Genomic DNA, 22,534 nt, shown 5'->3' with positions numbered 1-22,534 from the left:
CTCAATCATCCTATGAGTATTAAATACACTGAGTATGGAACACTCAAAGTGCAGAACGTGTGTGTGTGTGTGTGAGTGAGAGAGAGAGAGAGACAGAGACAGAGACAGTTTTATAGACTCAATCATCCTATGAGTATTAAATATATTGATCATAACTGGGTAGTAAATATATAACAGATTTGATTATGTACTGTATTTCAACAACCAATTAATGATTGTCAGCTTTTGGTAAATCTGTTATATATTTTGAAGAGTGTGTGTGAAATAAAGTCATACTTCCTGATAACCTACAGATACAAAATTTTGCATACCAAATTCTCCCACTAAAATTAGCTGAATGCACTACTTTTAACACTAGAATGTTCTTGGGGGAAATTTAATTTTTTGGTAGTTTTTAAAATAGAAATTCTGAATATAATACTTCCCAGCTGTATGTGATCAAAGATTGCAATAAACTGAACTGAACTGAACTTCCCAATTACCTACAGATACCAAATTTTGCATGAACACTCCTGCCACTTAAATTAGCCAAATGCATGCCTTTTACATTGCAATATGCATGATGAAAACTTAACTATTTTGTGCAGTTTTTAAAAAAGAAATTATGAATTAATCATAATATTTTAGCTATTACTGGTCTCAGAAGATTTTTAACACTCAATAATCAGATCAATAATTCCAAAATATCATCATGCCCAAGAAAAGCAGATGACCTTTCTCAGATTCAAATTTACTGTGATAAAAATTTACCATTAATTGATTGATTGATTAAGTGCCGTCAAGTCGGTGTCGACTCTTAGCGACCACATAGATAGAGTCTCTTCAGGATGATCTGTCTTCAGCTTGGCCTTTAAGGTCTCTCAGTGGTGCATTCATTGCTGTAGTAATTGAGTCCATCCACCTTGCTGCTGGTCGTCCTCTTCTTCTCTTTCCTTCAACTTTACCCAGCGTTGTGGACTTCTCAGGGGAGCTGGGTCTTCACATAATGTGTCCAAAGTATGATAGTTTGAGCTTGGTCATTTCTGCCTCAAGTGAGAATTCTGGATTTATTTGTTCAATGATCCATTTGTTTCTTTTCCTGACTGTCCATGGTATCTTCAAAAGTCTTCTCCAGCACCAAAGTTCAAAAGCGTCAATGCTTTTTCTATCCTGCTTCTTCAAAGTCCAGCTTTCGCATCCATAGAGGGTCACAGGAAAACACATTGTCTGAACGATTCTAATCTTTGTAGGTATAGACATGTCACGGCATCTAAATATCCTTTCCAAGGCCTTTATTGCAACCCTACCCAGTGCTAGTCTGTGGCATATTTCCTGACTGCTGGATCCTTTACTGTTGATGGTCAATCCTAAAAGGCAGAAGCTATCCAGCACTTCAGTGTCATCAATTCTGAGGCTGGTTGCTGTACCTGTTGTCATTAATTTAGTCTTCTTTACATTTAGTCAAAGTCCCATTTTTTCATGGTGCTCCTCAACTTTCATTACAAGAGCTTACAGATCATCCGCATTCTCAGCTATCAGAGTGGTGTCATCAGTGTAGCGCAGGTTATTGATGTTTCTTCCTCCAGCTTTAAAACCACACTTATCTTCTTCCAATTAAGCTTCTCTCAGTATATGTTCAGCATAAAAGTTGAATAAATAAGGAGAAAGTAGACAGCCTTGTCTTAATCTTTTGCCAATCTGGAACTAGTCTGTTTCGCCATGTTCTGTCTGGACTGTGGCTTCCTGTCCTGTGTATAGGTTTCTCATGAGAACAATGAGGTGTTCTGGGATGCCCATTTCCCTAAAGACAACTTGATGTGGTCGATGCAATCGAAGGCTTTTCTGTAGTAAATGAAGCACATATTGACTTAAAAAAAAATTCTTTGGCTTTCTCAATTACCCAGCGTGCATCAGCAATAATGTCTTTTGTTCCTCGGCCTTTTCTGAAACCAGCTTGAACATCTTCCATTTCCTTTTCTATGTAAGGCTCTAATCTGCATTGGATGATACTGAGCATTATTTTGCTAGCATGTGATATTAAGGATATTGTGTGACGTTTTGCACAATCTGTTGTCTCCTTTCTTTGGTATGGATATGTAGACTGTCCTCTTCCAATCTGTTGGCCATTGTGTCATTCTCTAAACTTGCTGGAATAGTTTGGTTAGAGCCTTAACTGATTCTCCTTCTTCTGTTGCCTGACATATTTCTGTAGCTATTCCATCCATTCCTGTAGCCTTCCGACTTGGTAATGACTGGAGTGCTGATCTAACTTCATCTTCTTGTAGTAGAGGTTCTTGCAAGTAGGGAATGTCTTCTAGAGTATCTTGGATGTTGACATCCCTGCTGTACAGATTTTCAGTATACTCCTTCTGTTTGATCTTCTCTGAATCAGTTACTATCTGTCTTTTGGCATCCCTTAACATACCAATTTGAGGTTGGAACCTCCTTCCGAGTTCAAAGATCTTTTGGAAAACTTGCCTTGTTTTTCCATGTCTGTTTCCATCCTCAAGGTCTTGACAGATGTCATTGTAGTACCGTTCCTTGTCTCTTCGAACAGCTTTCTGAAATTCCCTATTAAGTTCCTTCCTGAGGTCTTTACCTTTCTTGACTTCAGTTTACCATAAATGGTCATTATTCCAAAAAATGAACAATGTTTGAAGTTGAAATCCTACAAATTTCAATGTTATTTTATTTCCCTTTTTCAAGTACATTGATAAAAAATTCTATAACACATATGTTTAATTTCTTGAATGTTCCTAGTAGTATATTCTACACAAAATTTACGCTGATGCTGCTAGAAGACTGTTGTGTGAAGTGGAACTTTCCTGCTTCTGCTTCTATTACGTGTGTGTGTGTGTGTGTGTGTGTGTGTGTGTGTGTGTGTGTGTGTGTGTTTAAAGTTATATTTCCCCATTTGCTCTTGGGAAATAGAAAGAGCAGCTATTTCCACATCTGTTTCCTGGCAGCTTCCAAATATAGAAAGGAATGGTCAGAAATGTATGATAAAAAGCTGCTGCAGAACTCACAGTCCCAGGACATGTTGTTTTTGTTTAAAAACTCAGCCATAATTTTAAATGGGCCGGTTTGGATGATATTGTCCGGCTGGTCCCACTTCCACACTGCTGAGAATGTAAGCATGCCCTGACTGTGCACATGTCACTTCCCTTCTGTCACGCCATTATCTAATCATGGTGTGTGTGTGTGTGAGATCTGAACTGCCCCTCCATGTGTGATTTTAGTACAGCTTTACAGATTCTCAGTATTTGCACAATTTGCAGTTCGACAACCCACCCATTATGCTATCCAGGCCAATGCACTTTTGTCATCTTTGTGGGTTGTGTAGCCAGTTGTGCTTGTAATGAGGACAACTTACCCTACATGCAGTATTCCCTCTAATTTTTTTCATCAGTGAATGGAATGAGGTTGGTTCTGGGCAGCAGTATCAAGGCAGTGTGTGCACATTCATCATTATGTGCCACTATAGATACTGTGCATGCATGCGCGCATACACACACACACACACACACACACACACACACAAATATTGAAGGAAAGAAGAATTGTTATTCACAATTCTATCTATAGAATTATAATATAAAATGCTAGCTTTTGGTTTGAAGCCAGGCTCTTAAAATACCATAAAGACAAAATTTATTCTGTCTGAGCTTTTCTGAAAGTAGCGTCTTGCTATGGTGCTAGGTCAAAATCAATCTTGGCAGAACCATACCGTACTGGGTTAGGCTTCTGATTGCTCTACTCTATTATTTTCTCTGCCACTTATCAAAAATTGATAATTCTTGGGGAATAGTGCTAGATTCCCTCAGTCACACACAGAACAAAAGCCTTCAATTAATTAACTAGGAAACGTAATTATAGCTGTTTTCATTACTTAAACATGAGTCTTTCCCCCAGAAGATTTTTTTTTTCTTTTTCAGAAAAATTCTGAATATAATAATTTAACTTTTATTGTTCTTAGGGGATTTCTTAACACTCAGTGATCTCAATAGTAGTTAAAATATTCAGAATTTTTCTGAATAAGGAATTTTTTTTAAAAAAGACTATTGAAAGTCCATGTTTAAGTGACATTCAAATGATATTCAATATGATATTCATAATTTTTCTGAAAAGATCTTTAAGATTTTGTCAAAAAATAGATTTATAATTTTTACAATTTTTTAAGGAAGAAAACTATAGAAAAAGAAATTGTACCAAAAGAAGAGTTAATTTATTATCAGATCACCAGGCAACCAGTGGGATTAGATATTTGGAAAGCCTTAGTTGCCTGGGGGTGGGGAGGGTACAGTCTGTTATCTATATCGTAGGCCTTTACTCAGTGGTATTACTCAAGAGTAAGCAGCTTTTACTTTAGCGGATATCCCACCTCATGGCAGTAACTTCTTCAAAAATGAGAGATTATTCTGGTGGATTAATATAGGACATCAAACTTAACTGAAACATATGCCATGAGAAACTTTTCTTTCATCATGGGTATAACTCTAAAGGAACTTTAGGGATAATAACCAGGGTTTGTTTGTAGATGTCTGAGGTGGGTGAAGAACAAATTATAAATGGGAGACATACTGTATGGATCTGGGGAGGGGAATCATAATGTATATTGAATTGTTACCTACATAGAGGGATCAATTTCTTGTCCTCGTAATTTTTAATTTTTTGTGCAGCAGTCTGTCCAGGCTGCCCTGGCCAAGCTATGTAGTAATTTTTCCAAGTTGTGATAGGAAAAAAATCCCGAGTCACACACACACAGCCAGCTGCACTCTCTGCTCCTCCTCTCCCTCTCATGCTGCTTGCCAGGCTCTTGCGATACAACTCAAGCCCAACAGGAGCTCGCTTGCTCACAGTGCCGGCTAGGGTAGAATGGGGGAGGAATTTGGGCTGCTCCACCTCCCCCGCCCGGCCAGCCACCACCATGGCTGCAGCAGTCCCTGGTCACACTGCGCAGCAAGGACATCAGGCGCCGGGGGCAGGAGGGCAGCCACCAGATGCCCGAGAGGGAACACGACAGTGGGTGTGGCGGCCATAACTGACTGCTCCCCTGGCCCCAGTTACAGAAAGGCAGCACAAACAGCAGCGCAGTGAGACAGCGCAGCTGCTGAAAACAGCTGCGTGGGGATCTGGAGGTCTGTGCATCCACATGCACGTTAGATGGAACAATGCCTACATGTTCTTAATCTACAGCCTCATAATGCCAAAGACAGATTCACACAACCATTGGCCTCTGGAATTGCACTGCATGTTGACTCTTATGGCCCACATGCACAGGCATACATTTTTGTGCCCCACTGCAAATCTACATTTTGCATCCATTTGCAGTTGTATGCAGACAGTTTAATCCTGGAGGCTCTGTCTGCCTGTGACAGAGAGATGACATGTCCTGCAAATTAAAGTAGCCACCACACACCCAAAGGCTGTATGACCTAGCCCACAATCCCCGTCTTCTTTCAAGTCTCCCAAAGAGCTAACACAACTTCTGTGCCTTAATTTGTGAAGTATGTGACCATGAAAGGAAATGCTCAACTCTTTTCCTTCTCTCAAGGCCATTAACACAGCCAGCTCAGCATACTGAATATGCATTATCCATGGTTGCTGTTTCATAGAGCCACTGGCAGTGGCTTTCCAGCATGTTAGGCCGATGTCTCCCCAGCCTTGTTCATTGTAGACTTTAGGCCTTGCAATGCATGTTGAGCAATTGCCCTTTCCTTATAATGCTCTAGGAAAGATCTTGCTGTGGATCCGGAAAGGAATGGCATGTGTAATTGGCCCAGTGTCATCTTCTCCACGGGTAATTTTCCAGTATGGGCTTTCTCAATGGTTATGCTTGAGGTCCATCCCCCCACCCCTGCTTCCTTACAAGGGGATGTTCTGTTTCTGTCATCTGTCAGATTTTCCCCAGAAGCCTTGGCCTTTGTAATTTGATCCGACAGAATGGTTGTGTAACATTTGATTATTGAAATAAGAGTCATGGATATGTATTAGTATATTTATGTGTGCTCCAACAAAGAGTCAAGCCAGGAAAAAGATCCTATTAGGGCTCATGCGTCTTTGGTGCCCTGTGTGTTTAAGGACATTGCACTATGCAAATTAGCTTATCAGCATGCTATCATCATATTGATGCATGGGGTTTCGGAAAAGTCGCTTGAACCAAGTTTGTTTCACTTGAACTGGTTGCAGATTAGTTCGAAGCAGAGCCTTTCTATTTAGAAACAAATTGGCCAATTCAACCATGACAGAAAGCAACAGACATTCTATTTGTTTTAGCACAGCGGAATTGTAAAGGGTGTGTTAAGGCCAGGCCAGGGTCATAAGCAGTTGGTACCCAAATCTAGACCTGAAAGGAGTGCTCTCCAGCCTAAGGTCAGATGCTGGAGACGAAAGGTATCCTGTGAGCTCTCCACCAGAAGGCCAAGGCCTGGGGACATAGCAGCCCATATGTATAGTCTTCCAGCAGCTTCTGCTGTAGATGACAGAGATTGCTGCCAGCTCACAAGGGCATGGGCTTCTCACCACCTCACACTCTTTCCACCTGTGCTCGAAGAGCATGTACCTTATGAAAACCAACAAAAATATATATCTCAAACAGCTAGACATCAAAGGATCTCAGGCAACTTCCAAGCAACAAGGAAGGAAGGAAAAAAGCACAGACCACTCTGCCAGTTAAGGCAGAGGTTAGGACATGGACAAAAGTTAAGATAGATAGCAAGGGCTCTGAGGTGGTGGCCCGCAGTGTATGTGCTGTGTATGTTTTCTTGCTTGCAAGTATCAAAGACCCCATCTGCTTATTCAGTGAGAATAAGCTGGATGTTTTGTTGAAAGGGAAGGGAAGGGAACTGAAGGAGCAAGTTTCTACACAATGGCTGCATTCGCATGTAATGTGAAACTGGAGGTTGCTGAACCTGTGGGTTCTTTCAAACTGTGAATTGCCTTGGAGACGTTTGTCCAACCACAGACTGTCAACCTCTGTTTTCAGAGCAACGGAGCCCCTCCCTCTTCCTGGTCCACCAAGGCAGCATCCTAGCAAACTCCATAGCACTTGCTGCACCAGACTGTAGGCAAGGTGTCAGCATTTCTCCAGGGCAGCAGCCATTGGCCACGATTTTCAAGGGGGTATGCCGAGCATGATTGTGCCTTTTCAGAATGGTCTGCCTGCCCTCAGCAGGGAAAGGGCATTTAAATCCCTTTAAATGCCATACCATTCAAGCCCTTCTTCTGACAGTGATTGCACTGCCACCCTTGTAAGAGCCTTGAAACAAAACTGTCTCGCACAAGCACAATTTCCAGTAGGGGGGATCTTGGGGGCACTATTTTCCTGTTACTTAGGAAGGGAAGGGAACCTGATGACTTCCGAGGAGGGGATATGTATATGAGGGAGGATCCTGAGGTCCATCCTGCTATGACCAAGGATGCTTTTGTGATGGTTCACCCCAGCAAAGCAGTCCATGGGGACCAAACCACACTCCTGCCCCTGTAGCGGCTTGCCACCAGTTGACTAACACTCTCATGAGAGGGCCAGTCTACTGGGAAGGATCTTAGGCTCGACAGCCTTCAGTCTTTCATTGGACTGTTCACTTATGAGTTGAGGTAATCCAAAAGAGCGTTAAGAGATTAACCAATCTCTCTGGTTAATGATAAAACTTTTACATAGTGGCCCCCTCCTCTCCAGGGAAGCCTTTCACGTACCTAAAGGAGATTTTGACACTCCATGTGTCCAGGTGTAGCTTGGTAGGAAGACTGGGGAAACAATGGAACCAGGGAAAGATCTTAACTCTCATTCAAATTTCCAAGTTTTGGACCTGCATTGTACCATCTGCAGATCCGCTGCTGTGGAGAATCGCAGGAGGGGGGAGCCCAGATTTTCACTGACCCCAAGAGAGTGGGGTTGGCATTCCAGGCAACATTAAAGATGGACATGTTCAAATGGGCAAACAGGCTGGCAGAGGGCACACTTTGACAGCTTCTTCATGGCAGTCGCCAAGACAAGGAGAGCCGTTGCTGGGATATCCGTCCCTGCAGCTTGCTTGTATAGAGCAACCTGGCTGGGTGGCATATGCCATCCAGCCCTCATGTATGTCTCCATGGCCTGACTCCCTCTTAAAGGCAGGGAGAGCCGCTGTGGCCATACTGCAAATATGGTGCTGTCCGGAGTTTACTTGCAAACGGGGCGTGTGGCCCCATTTGTGAGCAAACCATGGCCAATGTCTGATGTTGGGGGTGTGGCTGGGGCATGAGGCACGGCCCCTGAAGTGCGGTGGCCCATGATATTCAGACCCATTCACACTATAATGGCTCCGCCAAGGATCATCACACATTATTAGCGATTCAGCTAGACACCCCTGTCCCCACAAATGGTTCTTCTCATGAGTTGTGAAGGGATTTCTGCATGGCCTTACACTCTCATGAGTGAGCAGTCCACTCAGGAACAGCATCCATCATCATCCCAGAGGAGGAATCTCCCCTGTCACTGTTGGCAATGCTGATCCTGCTGCCTGGCCCTTCTCATGAGTAAGCCTAGGGACTGCACATGTTCCCCCAGGAGAAGGGGCTGCACCCACCTTCCTCAGCGTAATTGTAAAAAAAAGAGGGGGGGAGGCCTGAGCCATTAAAGAATTTCTGGGTGGGGCTGCCTTTTAAATTTGACCCCTAGTATCACCACCCTGCCATATGTTGCCATTCCAGCGCTCTAATGGGGTTGCCCTGCTTATTTTGCCACCTTGAGTGCATGTGCTTGTGAACATACACATTTGTTGCTTTGTTTTTGGAGAGCTAAGCATGTTCTGCCTGTCTTGCCATCCTTTCCCCTTTCTCTCCTGATTGCCAGGAGGTGGGGGGGGGAGCAAGGGATAGAGTGGGAAGAGGGCATGTCCCTGAGTGACTTTGCTGTTTGATAGGCTTTGAAGTTTGGGATGGAACGTAGTGGCATCCCTGTTGCCAGGCAACTGTTTTGTTGGATTGGAGACAGGGGGTCGGCACTAGTGCTCGGAAAGCCAGCCAGCAAGAAGTGCCATAGGCATGGAGCAGGCACGATCCCGGGCAGGTCTGCACCACCATCTCTATGATTACGGTTCCAGAACCTGAACAAAACCATGGTTATGGCACTGTCCGTGTTTGGATGTAACGCTACTGCTGAAAAACCTCAGGTTATGGCGGTGAAACTCACAACAAAGTGAAGGTTCAAATTGGAGTTTGGTGAGGCAGACCTCAGGTTGCTTTTGCTGTGAAACCATGGTTGCCCACATTAGGACTTTCATGATTTGAAACCTCTGCCCCATTTAACTGCAGTTTTGCATTATGTGTGAATGCAGCCTTTGCCTCATTAGAGAGGATTTCATGGACAGGGCAGAGGGGATCCTGCAGCAAGGACGGCAGCAGGATAAGTTTGTGAAGGAGGAAGACAAGCTCTGTATGGGGAAAGAAAATGCATAGAAGAGAGTGACTGTCAGGAGCAAGAGAATCAGAAGGCATTCTGAACCACTGGCACTGGCACAAAGAAATTGCTTACAGTATCTTTCCAGAGAGAGCTGCTCTGAGTGTTCTGATGGAGGTCAGCTACAGCAGGCTATGGTAAAAAGGAAGGAAAATTCTCAAGTCTTTAAGGACAGAGGTGATTCAACCACCACCTGCAGGAAGAAGAGGAGATGAGTGGTAGTGACTGGTGACTCCCTTCTGAAGGGAATATAGGCAGCTTGTGAAGTGTGCTTTCTTCCTAGTGCATGGATCAAGGATGCAACAGGCATGATGCCAAGATGTATCAAGCTCTTGATCATTATCCTCACAAGATCATTATCCTGATCATTATCCTCATGAGAACTGGGCTAAATGTGATGGCAGAAGCCTGATAAACCTAGTCAAGAAAGTTTAAAATGAAATCTGCTGCAGGGGGCGGGAGTGTGTGTGTGTGTGGGGGGGGGGGGAGACCAAAGTCCAAAGGTAAGTACTGAAGACAGACACTTGGATGCTACATAAAGAACTGGGAGTTGTGGAGTCGCCTAGCAAACCCCAGAATAAAATAACAGCAGACGCATTGGAGCATAATAGCCATAGTTTACAATGGCTATAAAAGTAAAGTTGTGCCATCGAATCTGTGTTGACTCCTGGGGACCACAGAGTCATGTGGTTTTCTTCGGTAGAATACAGGAGGGGTTTACCATTGCCATCTCCTGCGCAGTACGAGATGAGAGAGCCAGCATGGTGTAGTGGTTAGAGTGCTGGACTAGGACTGGGGAGACCCCAGTTCAAATCCCCATTCAGCCATGAAACTAGCTGGGTAACTCTGGGCCAGTCACTTCTCTCTCAGCCTAACCTACTTCACAGGGTTGTTGTGAAAGAGAAACTCAAGTATTTAGTACACCGGTCTGGGCTCCTTGGAGGAAGAGTGGGATATAAATGTAAAAATCTATATTATTATTTCTCCAAGATGGGCCATGCGTGGCGACGTGGTACTAAGGAGGCGATTGGCTGAGTTTGCAAGCAGAAGCACCTGATTGGCCAGTCGGGATTCCATATGCAGATAGGGAGAAGGAGCAAGATGGGCCATGCGTGGCGATGTGGTGGGAAGGAGGCGATTGGCTGAGTCTGTAAGCAGAAGCACCTGATTGGGCAGTGGGGATTCCATATGTAGAGTTTGCAGGCAGAAGCACCTGACTGGGCAGTGGGGATTCCATATGCAGATAGGGAGAAGGAACCTGTGAGAGCAGAAGCACCATGGTGATTGGGCAGTGGGGAATCCCTATGCAGATAAGGAGGAGGGGCCTGTGATGGTTAAGGTCATTTGGAATGCAGCTGCTACTGGTTGGAAGATGTTCTGGATATAAAAGGATAGCAGGCAGGAGTCTGCAAAAAGACAGGTCGTGAGGGAGGAAAGAGCCCCTTCAGGAGAAGGAGGCTGCTGTTGTGTAAATGAACAAAATCTGTTAACTCAGGGAGGGAGGAAGAAAAAACATGAAGGGAGGGGGAAGAAAGAGTGGAGAAGAGCGAGTGGAGGAGAGAGAGAGAGAGAGAAAGAAGGGAGGGAGGGAGAAGAGAGACAGAAGGAAGGGCAAGGGACGGGCCTGAGCCTGTCAGCAGCTTGAGGGGAATGAGTGGCCATGGCGGCACTGGCAGCAAGGAAGGGTCCAGGCAACCACTGCTGCTGTTTGGGGGCTACTGAGGCCATTGTAAGAGGGAGGCAGTCAGGCAAGGGATGGGCATGGGCCTGTCAGTGGCCTGAGGGGAACGAGCGGCCATGGTGGTGGCAGCAGCGAGGAATGGCCCGTTCAACCACTGCTGCTGCTCCTGAAGGGAGGAGCGGGAGCAGGGAGCGGGTGAGGGTGGGGAGGTCTCTGGGGATAGGGGGCTGCAGCTTGGCCTATAGGCAGCAGCAATGCTGCAGCCATGACCAAGAAGGGTGAGGAGGATGGAAGCAACGGGATGGCGGAGGAGCAGGAGTTGAGACCAGGTGAGGGTGGGAAGATCTCTGAGGTGAGGGGACCAATCAAGTACTAACAGAAGGAAGGGCAAGGGACAGGCCTGAGCCTGTCAGCAGTGCAAGAGTTCCAGCATTGAAGTGGAGAGAAAGAATGGCGGCAGTCAGGATGCAGAGGTGGAGGGCTGGCAGGCGAAGCCCCTCCGGCCAGAAGAGGTGGGTGGACGGCGGGCGAAGCCCCACTGGCCAGGAAGAGGAGGCGGTGGTGGGGAGAAATGATGGCGGTGGTGAGGAGGTGGGCAGACGGTGGGCAAAGCCCTACCAGCGGAAAGGAGAAGGTGGGAGGCGGTGGTGGGATGGCCTGGCCCTGGCTGGTCCAATGGGGAGAGCTACGGGGGAGAGAGTGAGCGAGCGAGCTGCAGGGGGGAGAGCGGGCGAGTGGGCTGCGGGGGGGAGAGCGGGCAAGCGAGCTGCGGGGGGAGAGCGGGCAAGCGAGCTGCGGGGGGAGAGCGGGCGAGCGAGCTGCGGGGGGAGAGCGGGCGAGCGAGCTGCGGGGGGAGAGCGGGCGAGCGAGCTGCGGGCAGAGAGTGAGCTGCGGGGGGGAGAGCGAGCAAGAGTGCGGGGGGAGAGTGAGTGAGCGAGCTGCGGGGGGAGGGCTAGCGAGCGAGCGAGCTGCAGCGGGGGAGAGCGAGCGAGCTGCAGGGGGATGTCACAGGCTCAGTACACGACTGCACAGATGCTTTGTGCGGGGTCAGCTAGTGATGATGATGATGATGATGATGATGCCTTTCAGCTTCTTCCTATATCGCTGCTGCTCCATACATTAATGCAAAGTATAGGATATAGACAAGGTGAGCTTGAATTTTTAGTCCAGAAATGTAATTTCAACATGATAAGTATAAAAAGACTGTGAAGCTGGGAGCCTAAAGTTAGAACCTAAAGTGCTTCATTGACCAAACAATGGTAGAAGGCCAGGCTCAGGATTTGTACTAGGCCTGGCCAATCCAGAGACTTCATACTTACAGCCAATCACAGGATGATGTTTCACATTCCTTCTCTGTGCCTGAAGATTGCTCTTGAGAGCTGAAAATACATAGGCTCAGATAAATCTATAGGCTACATCCTAATCTCAGGTTATGAAGGTCAAACCCTGGAGTCTCTGGGAAGAGTGAATGAATGTGGCATAGGTTGTCTCAAATTTTCAGAATTTAAGTGTTTTGGAGCCAAACTGAAATCTGAAATGCTGCTAAACTGAGTCAAGTTACCTAACTATGCCTCTTTCCCTTCTAGCAATCTAGGCAATTAAATGATTCAATCATATGCCCAGAGTAAGGGTGAGGCAAACATGCTTTCCAGAGAGCCTCCACCTAGTGAAGAGTTTTGCTTCTCATTCTTCAGTAGGACCCTCATGCCTAGAAGGGAGCTGCAGCCCCCAAATTAGACTACTCGACTACGCCACAAAATGTTTATTTCACAGACTGTACAGCCCTAGAAGATCGGCTTTCTTCTTTCTAGGTACAGAAGAAGATTTGAGTGGGCAGTGAAGTCATTTTGCCCAAGCTTTCCCTTGAATATGCAGTTGGCTTTTGACAGCAGAGGCTACCATCAGAGGGTTGACAACAGGTGGAGCAGGGGAGGGTATCCAATAGTGTTCTGTAAAAGTTGGTGCCAGTTTCAGTGCCAAGGACAGAGTGGAGAAATCAGTTACCAAACTAGAAGATGATTCAAAATGGGAAGGATGAATACCTGGAGAATACCATGGTTCCCAAGAACATAGAATAATGACATTTTCAAGATTAGGTTTTCTTAATCTTGGGCCCCCAGATGTTGATGGACTACAACTCCCATCACCCCAGCCATGTCCATTATGGCTGGGGATGATGGGAGTTGTAGTCCTTCAACATCTGGGGGCCCAAGGTTAGGAAACCCTGCTCCAGATAGTAGTCCAAGGAAGTGTAGCTTGCTGTACTGTGATATACACAGGGTAGTTTCAGACAATGTGGAACCCAAGGTTTTCATGACCTCACTTAGCCCTGGGGGCATGTACTCTCTCTTTCCTTCCCCCATGTGAGTGCCTACTCCTTTGTAGGTTAAAATATGCTGAGACTGGCTGTGACATCCAAACCCACCAATCTTGGCTTATCCTAAACTTTTTGCTTCAAGGAATCCAAGATCTGAAACTAACTTCAACCCTTGGATTCTGCTGTCGTCATCTCTGCTGTCGTCATCAATATGTCAGGATAAACCAAGATTAGTGAGGTCAGACGTTGTGACCAATCTCAGAGCGCACACTCCTGAGGCTGAGTGACATCACATGAACCCTGGGTTCCATGTGAAATCTGAACCCAGCCAGTATATCAAATACTGCAAGCCACACCTCATCCCAGGGTGATCAGGCACTATGATGAGGTTTCTGAGCACCTTGCAGTTTGGATATTGAATAAGCATCCAAACAGAAATATAACATTCAAGTGTGGCATAAAGATATTCCTCACACACAACTTTGGAGTGCAATATTGTATTGGGTGTAATGTGTACCATGCCCGATTGGGTATACTAGTGAGGAGAGCCACTAATCCCAACTAGAGCTCTCTCAAGTCCTAAGAAACCTGACCCACTTCCTCAGCTGCAGTTCACTTATACATCTCAGGTAAGGTTGGGGTTGGCAGTTTATCAGCAGGTCTCAGTTTTAACGGTGTCTTGATATGCAGACATGAGCAGATGATAATATTTCTCTCCATGCTGTTAAAATCCTCACCTGCTGATTTCTGCACTTCAAGTTGTTAAAGTCCCAAGAGGAGATTAGATTGCATTTTTCTTTTCAGTTGGCAACTGTAGGTAAGGTGAAATAATGGCTTGTCAGGAAATGAAGAGGAACACTAATTCAAGGTAAGCAAGCACAGGGGAAATTGCCTACTACGGTATGCCAGCAGGAAGGATTATGTTTAAACAACAAGGCAGACCCGGCAGGTGTACAGTTATATAAATGTTTCCACAATCTGGATGTAATAGCTCCATGTACCGAACATTACCAAATCTTACTGTATAAACAAGACATGGACACACCCACCTCCATCAATCCCCAAGGCCTGGACATGTAATCAAAGCAGAATCTGCTTGGAAGGAATCGAAGTATTTCCTGTGTGTGCTTTTGTTAATCTCATACAGCATCATCATCTATGCTTATTGAAAAAGCAGGATTATAGAGGCATCACTTGTGCAAAATAGTGTATTGTTTGTACACAAGAACCTGGATGGCTTTAAGAGGGGCTTGGATAACTTCATGGAGGAGAGGTCTATCAACGGCTACTAGTCTGAGGGCTATAGGCCACCTCCAGCCTCAGAGGCAGGATGCCTCTGAGTACCAGTTGCAGGGGAGTCACAGCAGGAGAGAGGGCATGCCCTCAACTCCTTCCTGTGGCTTCCAGCTGCATCTGGTGGGCCACTGTGTGAAACAGAATGCTGGACTAGATGGGCCTTGGGCCTGATCCAGCAGGGCTGTTCTTATGTAATTTTTAATGTGTCCAAATACAAGGCAGAGGTGTCCTTCCTGAGTCTTAAAACTGGATTAAAAGGTTGTTGATGTGGGACATCTGCTGACATCCCCTGAACTTCTGGTTATGACTCAGGAGCCCTGTGCAGCACCCCACTTCAGGGCTTTGCCATTTTCTTTCCCACTCCTTTGAAGGATGTGGGAAACCTCCTATTGCTTCATCCCAGCACTGGCACTTTTCCTTGCCTCTCTAATTCAGCAGCACCTCTCAAGCCTGGCCTGCACTGCTGCTGAGGGGAGGGAGTAGAGAGGCAGAAAAATTCAAGCCCAACCTGAAGAAGGTTTCTCTTTTCTCTCCACCACAGCCACGGCACAGGGTCTGACTCTGTATTTACCAGGGATAGCCCCTGTTTCCGGGAATCTGGTTTCTGTTTTGTCCTTTTTCGTCTCTCAGGGATGTCTTGCTTTATTCTTTTCATGTGAGTTGCTAGAGTTGTCATTCTTCAGGATCCCAGAGTCTCTAGAAATTAAACCTCAACGCACCCGCATGCAAATGGAGTAAGATGCTATCCAGTGCCCAGCATATTTCAGGTGGAATCTAGTATTCAGCACTGTGGAATAGTGTGTGTGAGTGTGTGTGTGTGTGTGTGTGTGTGTGTGTCGGGGGCACTGTGCAGTAATCCTTGGTATAAGAATTGTGTTGTATCTCTTTTTGCATGTCTCTTGGAATGTATGCCGTTGTGTTTCTAGTGAATCCATTCCATTATCCAGGACAGATTCTAGATTAGTTATAGTTTTAGTTCAGTCCTAGACTGGAGGCAGAGCAGGTAAACAACAAGGTGCAGGAGAATAGAAAGTCTGCACTTTCCTTTCTGTAATCAAGATTTCTTTCATTAATCTATTAATATTTTTAATTATACTTCACTGCTGCCTCATCCTTGTGCACCAGAACTCTTTCCTCTGGATTCTACAGCCATTGCTGTAGCTGCTCCCACAGTGATGTTTCAAAGGTGGGCAGCAGGCTAGAAAACACACTGCACTTGTATATAGATAGCCCCAACTATCTACTGGTCATCCTGGGCTTTTAGGGATCTTATTTACTGAGTATGGGTAATGTGTATGACACTTTATAGTCTTTGTCTTGTGCGTTTGCCATTGCTCCTGGAGGAAGGTAGTTTTTGTTCTCCCTCCCTTTTTTTTAACAGGTGTGTCAACAGGGCTGAGAAAGTCCACTTACCCAAACCTGGCCAGTTCAGACAAGGTCTAGCAGGCCCAGGTCTAGCCTGCTACCTCTTGCACCATGTCAATTCTTTGCAACCATTTCCTCATTTTGAAAAGGCAAAACATATTTTGGATTCAGCCTTGCATTGAGTGGTTGCCAGTCCTGGACATCCCGAGGCAACACATAATCAGTCTATGATGTCATTGAGATTGTGATACTGTTTACAGAGTTTTTGAGGTTTTTGCTTGGCACATCTTCATTTCTCCTCATGGACACCTTGTCCTTTCCTGAAGAGTTCTCCTCCTTCTGGCTCCAAACGACTGTTATTTTGCAATCTTTCCTCTCATGCTCTTGACTGGACAAGTGGGAAAGCTGCTAGCAGACAAATATTTGCAAATACATTTTTTTTCTGTTTAATTTCACAGATGGTAGCTCAGCAAAGCAAACAACATGGGAAGGGGGACATCGTGTCCCCACGCTGGCCTACTGGGCAGGGAAAATCCCGGCAAACGTGACAAGTTCTGCGATGCTAAGGTAGAAGAACAAAGTGGTTGCTGTTAATGGTCAGTTGTTCTGGGACCCTTTATTGTCCACCCAGAGATGGACAATAATGAGATAGCCCACTGCTAGAGCAAGCAGAGCAGCTGAACTGTCCCGACATGAGCTAGAACTGTCAAGAACATGTGTCCCTGGGAGTGGAAGCTTGTGATTTATTTATTCATTCATTCATTCAATTTATATACTGCCCTTCCAAAATGGCTCAGGGCGGTTTTCAACAGGTTTGAAACAGATTTCCCAAGTGATGGCTTGTCTTGACTTAACCAGTAATGCTCTATTGTCCATAGCTTCATGTGTACTTTAACCCCTCTCTCAGGCTTTTCAGCAAATCAGCAATTTAAGAGCTTTTAAGAGAGCCAGCATGGTGTAGTGGTTAGAGTGCTGGACTAGGACCAGGGAGACCCGAGTTCAAATCCCCATTCAGCCATGATACTTGCTGGGTGACTCTGGGCCAGTCATTTCTCTCTCAGCCTAACCTACTTCACAAGGTTGTTGTGAGGAGAAACTTAAGTATGTAGTAGTACACCTCTACATTGGAGGAAGAGCAGGATATAAAATGTTAATTAAATAATAATAATAATCGACATAGCAATACCAGGGGATAGCAGAATAGAAGAAAAAGAAAGAGGAAAAAAAATCACAAAATACAAAGATCTACAAATTGAAATTGAAAGGCTGTGGCAGAAAAAGACCCAAATAATCCCAGTGGTAATTGGCGCCCTGGGTGCAGTTCCAAAAGACTTGAAGAGCACCTCAACACCACAGGGGCCACAGAAATCACCATCAGCCAATGAGAAAAAGCAACTTTACTGGGAACAGCCTATATTCTGCGACAATATCTATCATCACAGCAACAACATTGACAATAAAATTCTGGCATCCCAGGTACTTGGGAAGGACTCGATGTCTGGATAAAACAAACCAGTCAATAACACCTGTCTGACTGTGTAAATAAATAATAATAAACAAAAACAAAAACAGAAAACCCTGATGGCACTCATGAAGGTGTTCAAAGATGCTGTTGAATCTTTTCACTGAGTAGAAACTGTACTTTCAAAGATTGTCATCCCAATTAAGATTGAAAGTGGCCAGAAGTGCAAAGGGATACAGGAAGGTACCTTAAACTGAATCAGACCATGAGTCTATCTTAGGCAGTATTGTCCGCATTGGCTGGCAGCAGATGTCCCGGGCTTCAGAGAGGGGTCTTTCCCAGCCTTTTCTGAAGATGCCAGAGACTGAACCAAGGGCCTTTGGGATGCAAAGCAGGTGCTCCACCACTGAGCTCTAGTCAGGCACGTCGCTAGAGGAGAGGGGGCTAGTGTTTATCCCCAGTGGCCCCTCGCACTCACCAGCCACCCCTCCTGTGTGTGGGGGCGTGGTCAGCACCTAGAGGGCCAGCCAAGACATCCTGAGTTCATTTCCCAGCAGGCATCCTTGCTGGGGCCGGGTGTTTTCTTCGTTCTCTTCCTCACTCCGAGTGAACAAAGAAAATAGGGAGGGGCAGGCCAAGTGACTCTTGGCGGCTAGCAGCTCAGGTTCTTTGAACCTGTCCGCCCAATTACAGTTCTGCCCTGGCTCTAATCCTTTCCTCAAGTAAACTTTTGGGATGTTTGTTCTGATAATGGTTTCAAAATACCAGACTCTCATAGTAGAATTCTGTTCCATACAGTTATGGTTAATCTGAGAACAACTGTGCATATAAGTAAACATTTCTATGGAACTTCCATGTTGATTCAGATGGCCCACTGGGGACACTTTCTCAGCAGCTGGTGGTGTGTATTCACAAGGATGTAGTTCTGTGTTATAGATCCCACATTGCATCTCCATAGATGAACTGGTGTAATATCTCAAATGAAAGTGTGAGCAAAAAGCCACAGTTCAAATCTTACCTCAGCCATGAACTCTAGGGGTGTGCATGGACCGGTTTGCGGTCGAACCGCAAACCAGGCGGTTAGAGCGGTTTGATCATGAGCCCCTCCGAACTGGTTCGTTGGTTCAACCAGCCCAGCCAGTCGGTCTGACGAACCGGTTCGCGGAGTGGCGGTTCAATACAAATTCAGACTGAACCACCGCAGCCGGTCCGTGCACACCCCTAATGAACCCACTTGGTGGCTTTTGGCCAGCCACTATCTCTCAGCCTCAGTTCCCCAACCAGAAAGATCATTGTAGGAATATGGGCTTAATGTACAGTGTTGTTCTTCATGTATGTGAGGGGCTTTGAATGCTTTGAAGCAGAAGTTCCCAACTGTGGGTCCTCAGATGTTGACGGACCACCACCTCATCACCCAGCCTTTGGCCATTGTGGCTGGGGAGTTGTAGTCAGGGGTGTAACAAGGCTGGAGTGGGCCCAGAGACAAAATTTTAAAATGGGCCCCTCGCTGATACACACACACACACACACACACAAACACACTTCACACGTGACTTGCCTCGGGGGGGGCCCTTGAAGCGTGGGGGCCCCCAGGCAGCCGCCTCTCCTTGCCTAATAGTAGTTACGCCCCTAGTTGTAGTCCAGCATCACTGGGGGCCCAGGTTTGGGAACTCCCTGCTCTAAAGCATTCCACCTGCTATGACTTGATCTCAAGATGCAGCTGTGCACACATTTTTCTTAAAGTGTTGTGCTGTGCAGCTCAAGGTGGGTTTGTTTAGATAAAGCTCTTAGGCAGTGGCAAATGGCAATAGAAACAGTGAAATCTATAATATTGTGCTTGTGGCTGTGAAGTCTGCAAAGAACTTAGGGCGTGCATGAGTGAGGGGGCTGGGCTGGATGGGATGTAATTGCACCCAGCCTCTAGAGGGCAGGTATGCAAGAAGGTTGTTTGATGGCAGGGATATCAATGCTGACTGAAGTTATTCCGAGAGGGTCCCCCCACCAGTGGTCCCTCTAATTTTTTTTCATCTCTGTATGGAATGAGTTTTATTCTGGGTGGTAGTATCAGGCAGTGTGCGCGCACGTGCATTCAGAGTGGGGCCTTCCTGAGCGGGATCGAAAATGAACTGAGCAGGCATCCAAAAACTTTTGAGTGTGCACACGTGCGCACACTTTAGAGGGAACATGCCCCCCACCCCCAGTATTTCCTCCAATATCAAGCCATTAAGCTCTCCATGACTGCTTTCAATAGCACCCTGGAGATTGCTGCTGCTTCCTGGAGACCCCAGGCCAATCCTGGAGGATTTGCAACCCTGCAACCACTCGAGGCTGGTGGCAATGGAAATGAATGGTTGTGAGAGACAAAAACTGAGGTGGGATCACAACACCTCCCTGTAAGCTGCCCCAGTGGCTGCTCTCCTCTAAGCCTCTGCTTACCATTAGCTGTAGAAGTGAATAGCTTCTGATGCTCATCTTTCCCAGGAGGAGATGAATGCATGGGGAGCAATCAAGCTCAACCCTGTCACTGTCTGCTTGGACAGTGCTAGGGCAAGGGAGCTTACAAGCACAGGCAGCAACAGTATGCCTTGCTCGCTCCCTTGGGTGCCTTGACCTGGGAGAAACGGTCATAGTCTTACCCACTGCTGGCAGCTGCGAGAGATGCAGTGTGACCTGGGTAAACAGAGCTCTTCTGCTCCATCACAGGATCCAGCTGAAGGTTGGCAGTGGGGGGCTGTTTCACTCCTTTGCTCCCCATCTTCTCACGGGAAGAGCCCAGGATAGGAGGACAGGGATATACCACTAAACACTGAGGAAATGCCAGGGGACACACAGCTCACACTAGGCCTAGAGACGGGAAAGCTCACCACCAATTCATCACTCCCATTTTGACCACATCACCTCCCGAGCTTGGAAGGCAGGAGGCCAGTGCTGGCTGCCCCCAGACTTGTGTAAGCCTTCTGCTCTGCACCCCCTGCTACTGCTTGCTTGTATGCTGTGCCTGCCTCATCATGAGAGCCATCCAGAAGGTGCGTGGATGGGATTATATGTAGCTTGTATGGGTTATTCCCCCCCACTTTGTATTTCTGAGATGGCTTGGCCTAGGGCTTTGATATTTGGCACAGATGCAGGGTAGGATGAGATGGCTCTGTACATTTAATCTGAAGCAGATTGGTCAATGTGTTTATTTTTAATAAACTCCTATAACTGACCTGTTTTATGGCAGAAAATTACAAAAACTTCTGGAACGGAGACCCACCAACCCCCAGACCATCATTCCATCCCCCTGTGGAAGGATCTGCCCTTTGTCTTCATAAAAAAGAGTAAAGCACTCAACTTTCCTGACCAACCCTTTAGATCTCCTGGAATGGCTTGGCATAGGACTTTGAAATTGGGCACAGGTGTGGGACAGGGCGGGGGGACTCTATGTATTTAATCTGAAGCAAATCAGTCTTTTAAATGATTTTTTAAAAAAAAATCTAATGTTTTTATAACTTTTATATAGTGGGAATTGTGCACTCAAGAATGTTGTGTGAAACCATGTTGTGTGTGTAGAGCATGCTTATTTTGCAAGGGGGGCCCCATTAGCCTACTAGTCCAGGCTCCAAAATTACCTAGCTGCATTTCTGGTTCTCTTAGCCTCCATCTATAATACAGAGATAATATTACCAGCCTACTTCGCAAGGTTGTCCCAGTCTTATCTGGATGTTTGTTGTGAAATGTGGTGACTTTGTCAGACTTCTAATAATTTTAGTTTTCACTGTATAAAGGGAATATTCTTACTTAATGATTGCGAGGTGGGGGCTTGAAAACATGTAAGCAGGGTTTTTAATGAAAGCTGAAAAGTCAATATCTGTCTGGTGAGGCTGAGGGAGTCCATGTTTTTAGAAATCCCTCTTCTTCCCCATCATTTCTGGGGGAAAACCTGAATTCTGCAAATCAAATAAATTATGCAAACTATTTTATTCTATTTTTTCTGGCCACAGAAAAAGGTACAATCCAGAGCTGGAACACTTTGCTCCCTGGCCACTGAAGAAGCCTGTTCAGCTTTGCTCTGGCTTCTGAGATTTTGTCAGGCAACTTTATTGTTTCTCTTAAATTAGATCTGAACTTCTGTGGATGCTGAATTCTCCTCCTAGGACCACATTCTATGTTTTCATACAGAAATGACAACTGCTTACAGCTCTGGAAATAGTCCACTTTTCTCTTCAATAAACGATGAAATTAGCTTCCATAAGATGTAGTGAGATGGCTTTAACAATGTAGCTTGGATAGCTTTGAAAATAATTATTAAAATTCATGAAGATAGGTCTACCTTAAAATTATGAGCTATGATAGCTGTATGAAACCTCCATGTTCAGATGGAGTGTACCTCTGATGCTGGGAATAAAAAACGAAGGATGGCTATTACCATCACGTCCTGCTTGTTTTCAAAAGCATCTAGCTGGACACTGAATTCTGGGCTAGCTGTGCTTGATCTGGCAAAACATCTTGTGTTCTTCCATTCCAAATCAAACTGATAAAAATTCTGCAACATAACACACTTATGCAGTCAATACATTTTGTATATCAAATATACATTGCTATCTCATTTCATGATTAGCAAAACTGCAGACTTTAAAACTATTTTAATATGGAGCTATGGGTACACACACACACACACACACACACACACACACACACACACACACACGGAAATTCCATTATTTGTTTGAATATAGACCTAGAAGCTCTTCTCATGATCTGTGAGAAGAGCTTCTTTCGGGTCTGCAGGAAGAGCAGGCTTAGCCCACTCTCCCAGCAGATGAGCAGACGCTTGTAGCTGAGCAGCCAGATCGGCCGCCCACATCACTGCCAGCTCCGTCATGGAGCTGGCAGGGGCTGTGGGGATCAGGGGCCACGTGGCCCCAGGATGCCCCTCATGGGGCATCCTGGAGGGACCCCCAAGCTGGGGAGGCTGCTTGCAGCCTCCGAGCTGGGGGTCTACTCATGTGTCGC

At 45.8% G+C, this 22,534-nt stretch overlaps 1 protein-coding gene across 40 annotated transcripts in view; it reads left to right on the top strand.

Annotated features, from left to right (window-relative positions):
* Positions 1-22,534, top strand: part of ARSG (arylsulfatase G) — a 196,321-nt gene that overhangs the window by 117,982 nt on the left and 55,805 nt on the right. For all 40 annotated transcript variants that reach the window (XR_008314763.1, XR_008314762.1, XR_008314764.1 and 37 more), the window contains one exon: positions 16,536-16,644. Coding sequence is in view for 36 of the 40 variants with exons in the window: in XM_053288923.1 (XP_053144898.1) it covers positions 16,536-16,644 (109 nt within the window). In the remaining 4 variants the exon portion in view is untranslated. The remainder of the gene's footprint in view (positions 1-16,535; positions 16,645-22,534) is intronic.

Source organism: Hemicordylus capensis, chromosome 2 (assembly GCF_027244095.1).
Source record: "Hemicordylus capensis ecotype Gifberg chromosome 2, rHemCap1.1.pri, whole genome shotgun sequence".
Taxonomy (NCBI): Eukaryota; Metazoa; Chordata; class Lepidosauria; order Squamata; family Cordylidae; genus Hemicordylus; species Hemicordylus capensis.
The sequence above is the reverse complement of the archived record's forward strand: the minus strand, read 5'-3'. Positions and strand labels throughout refer to the sequence as shown.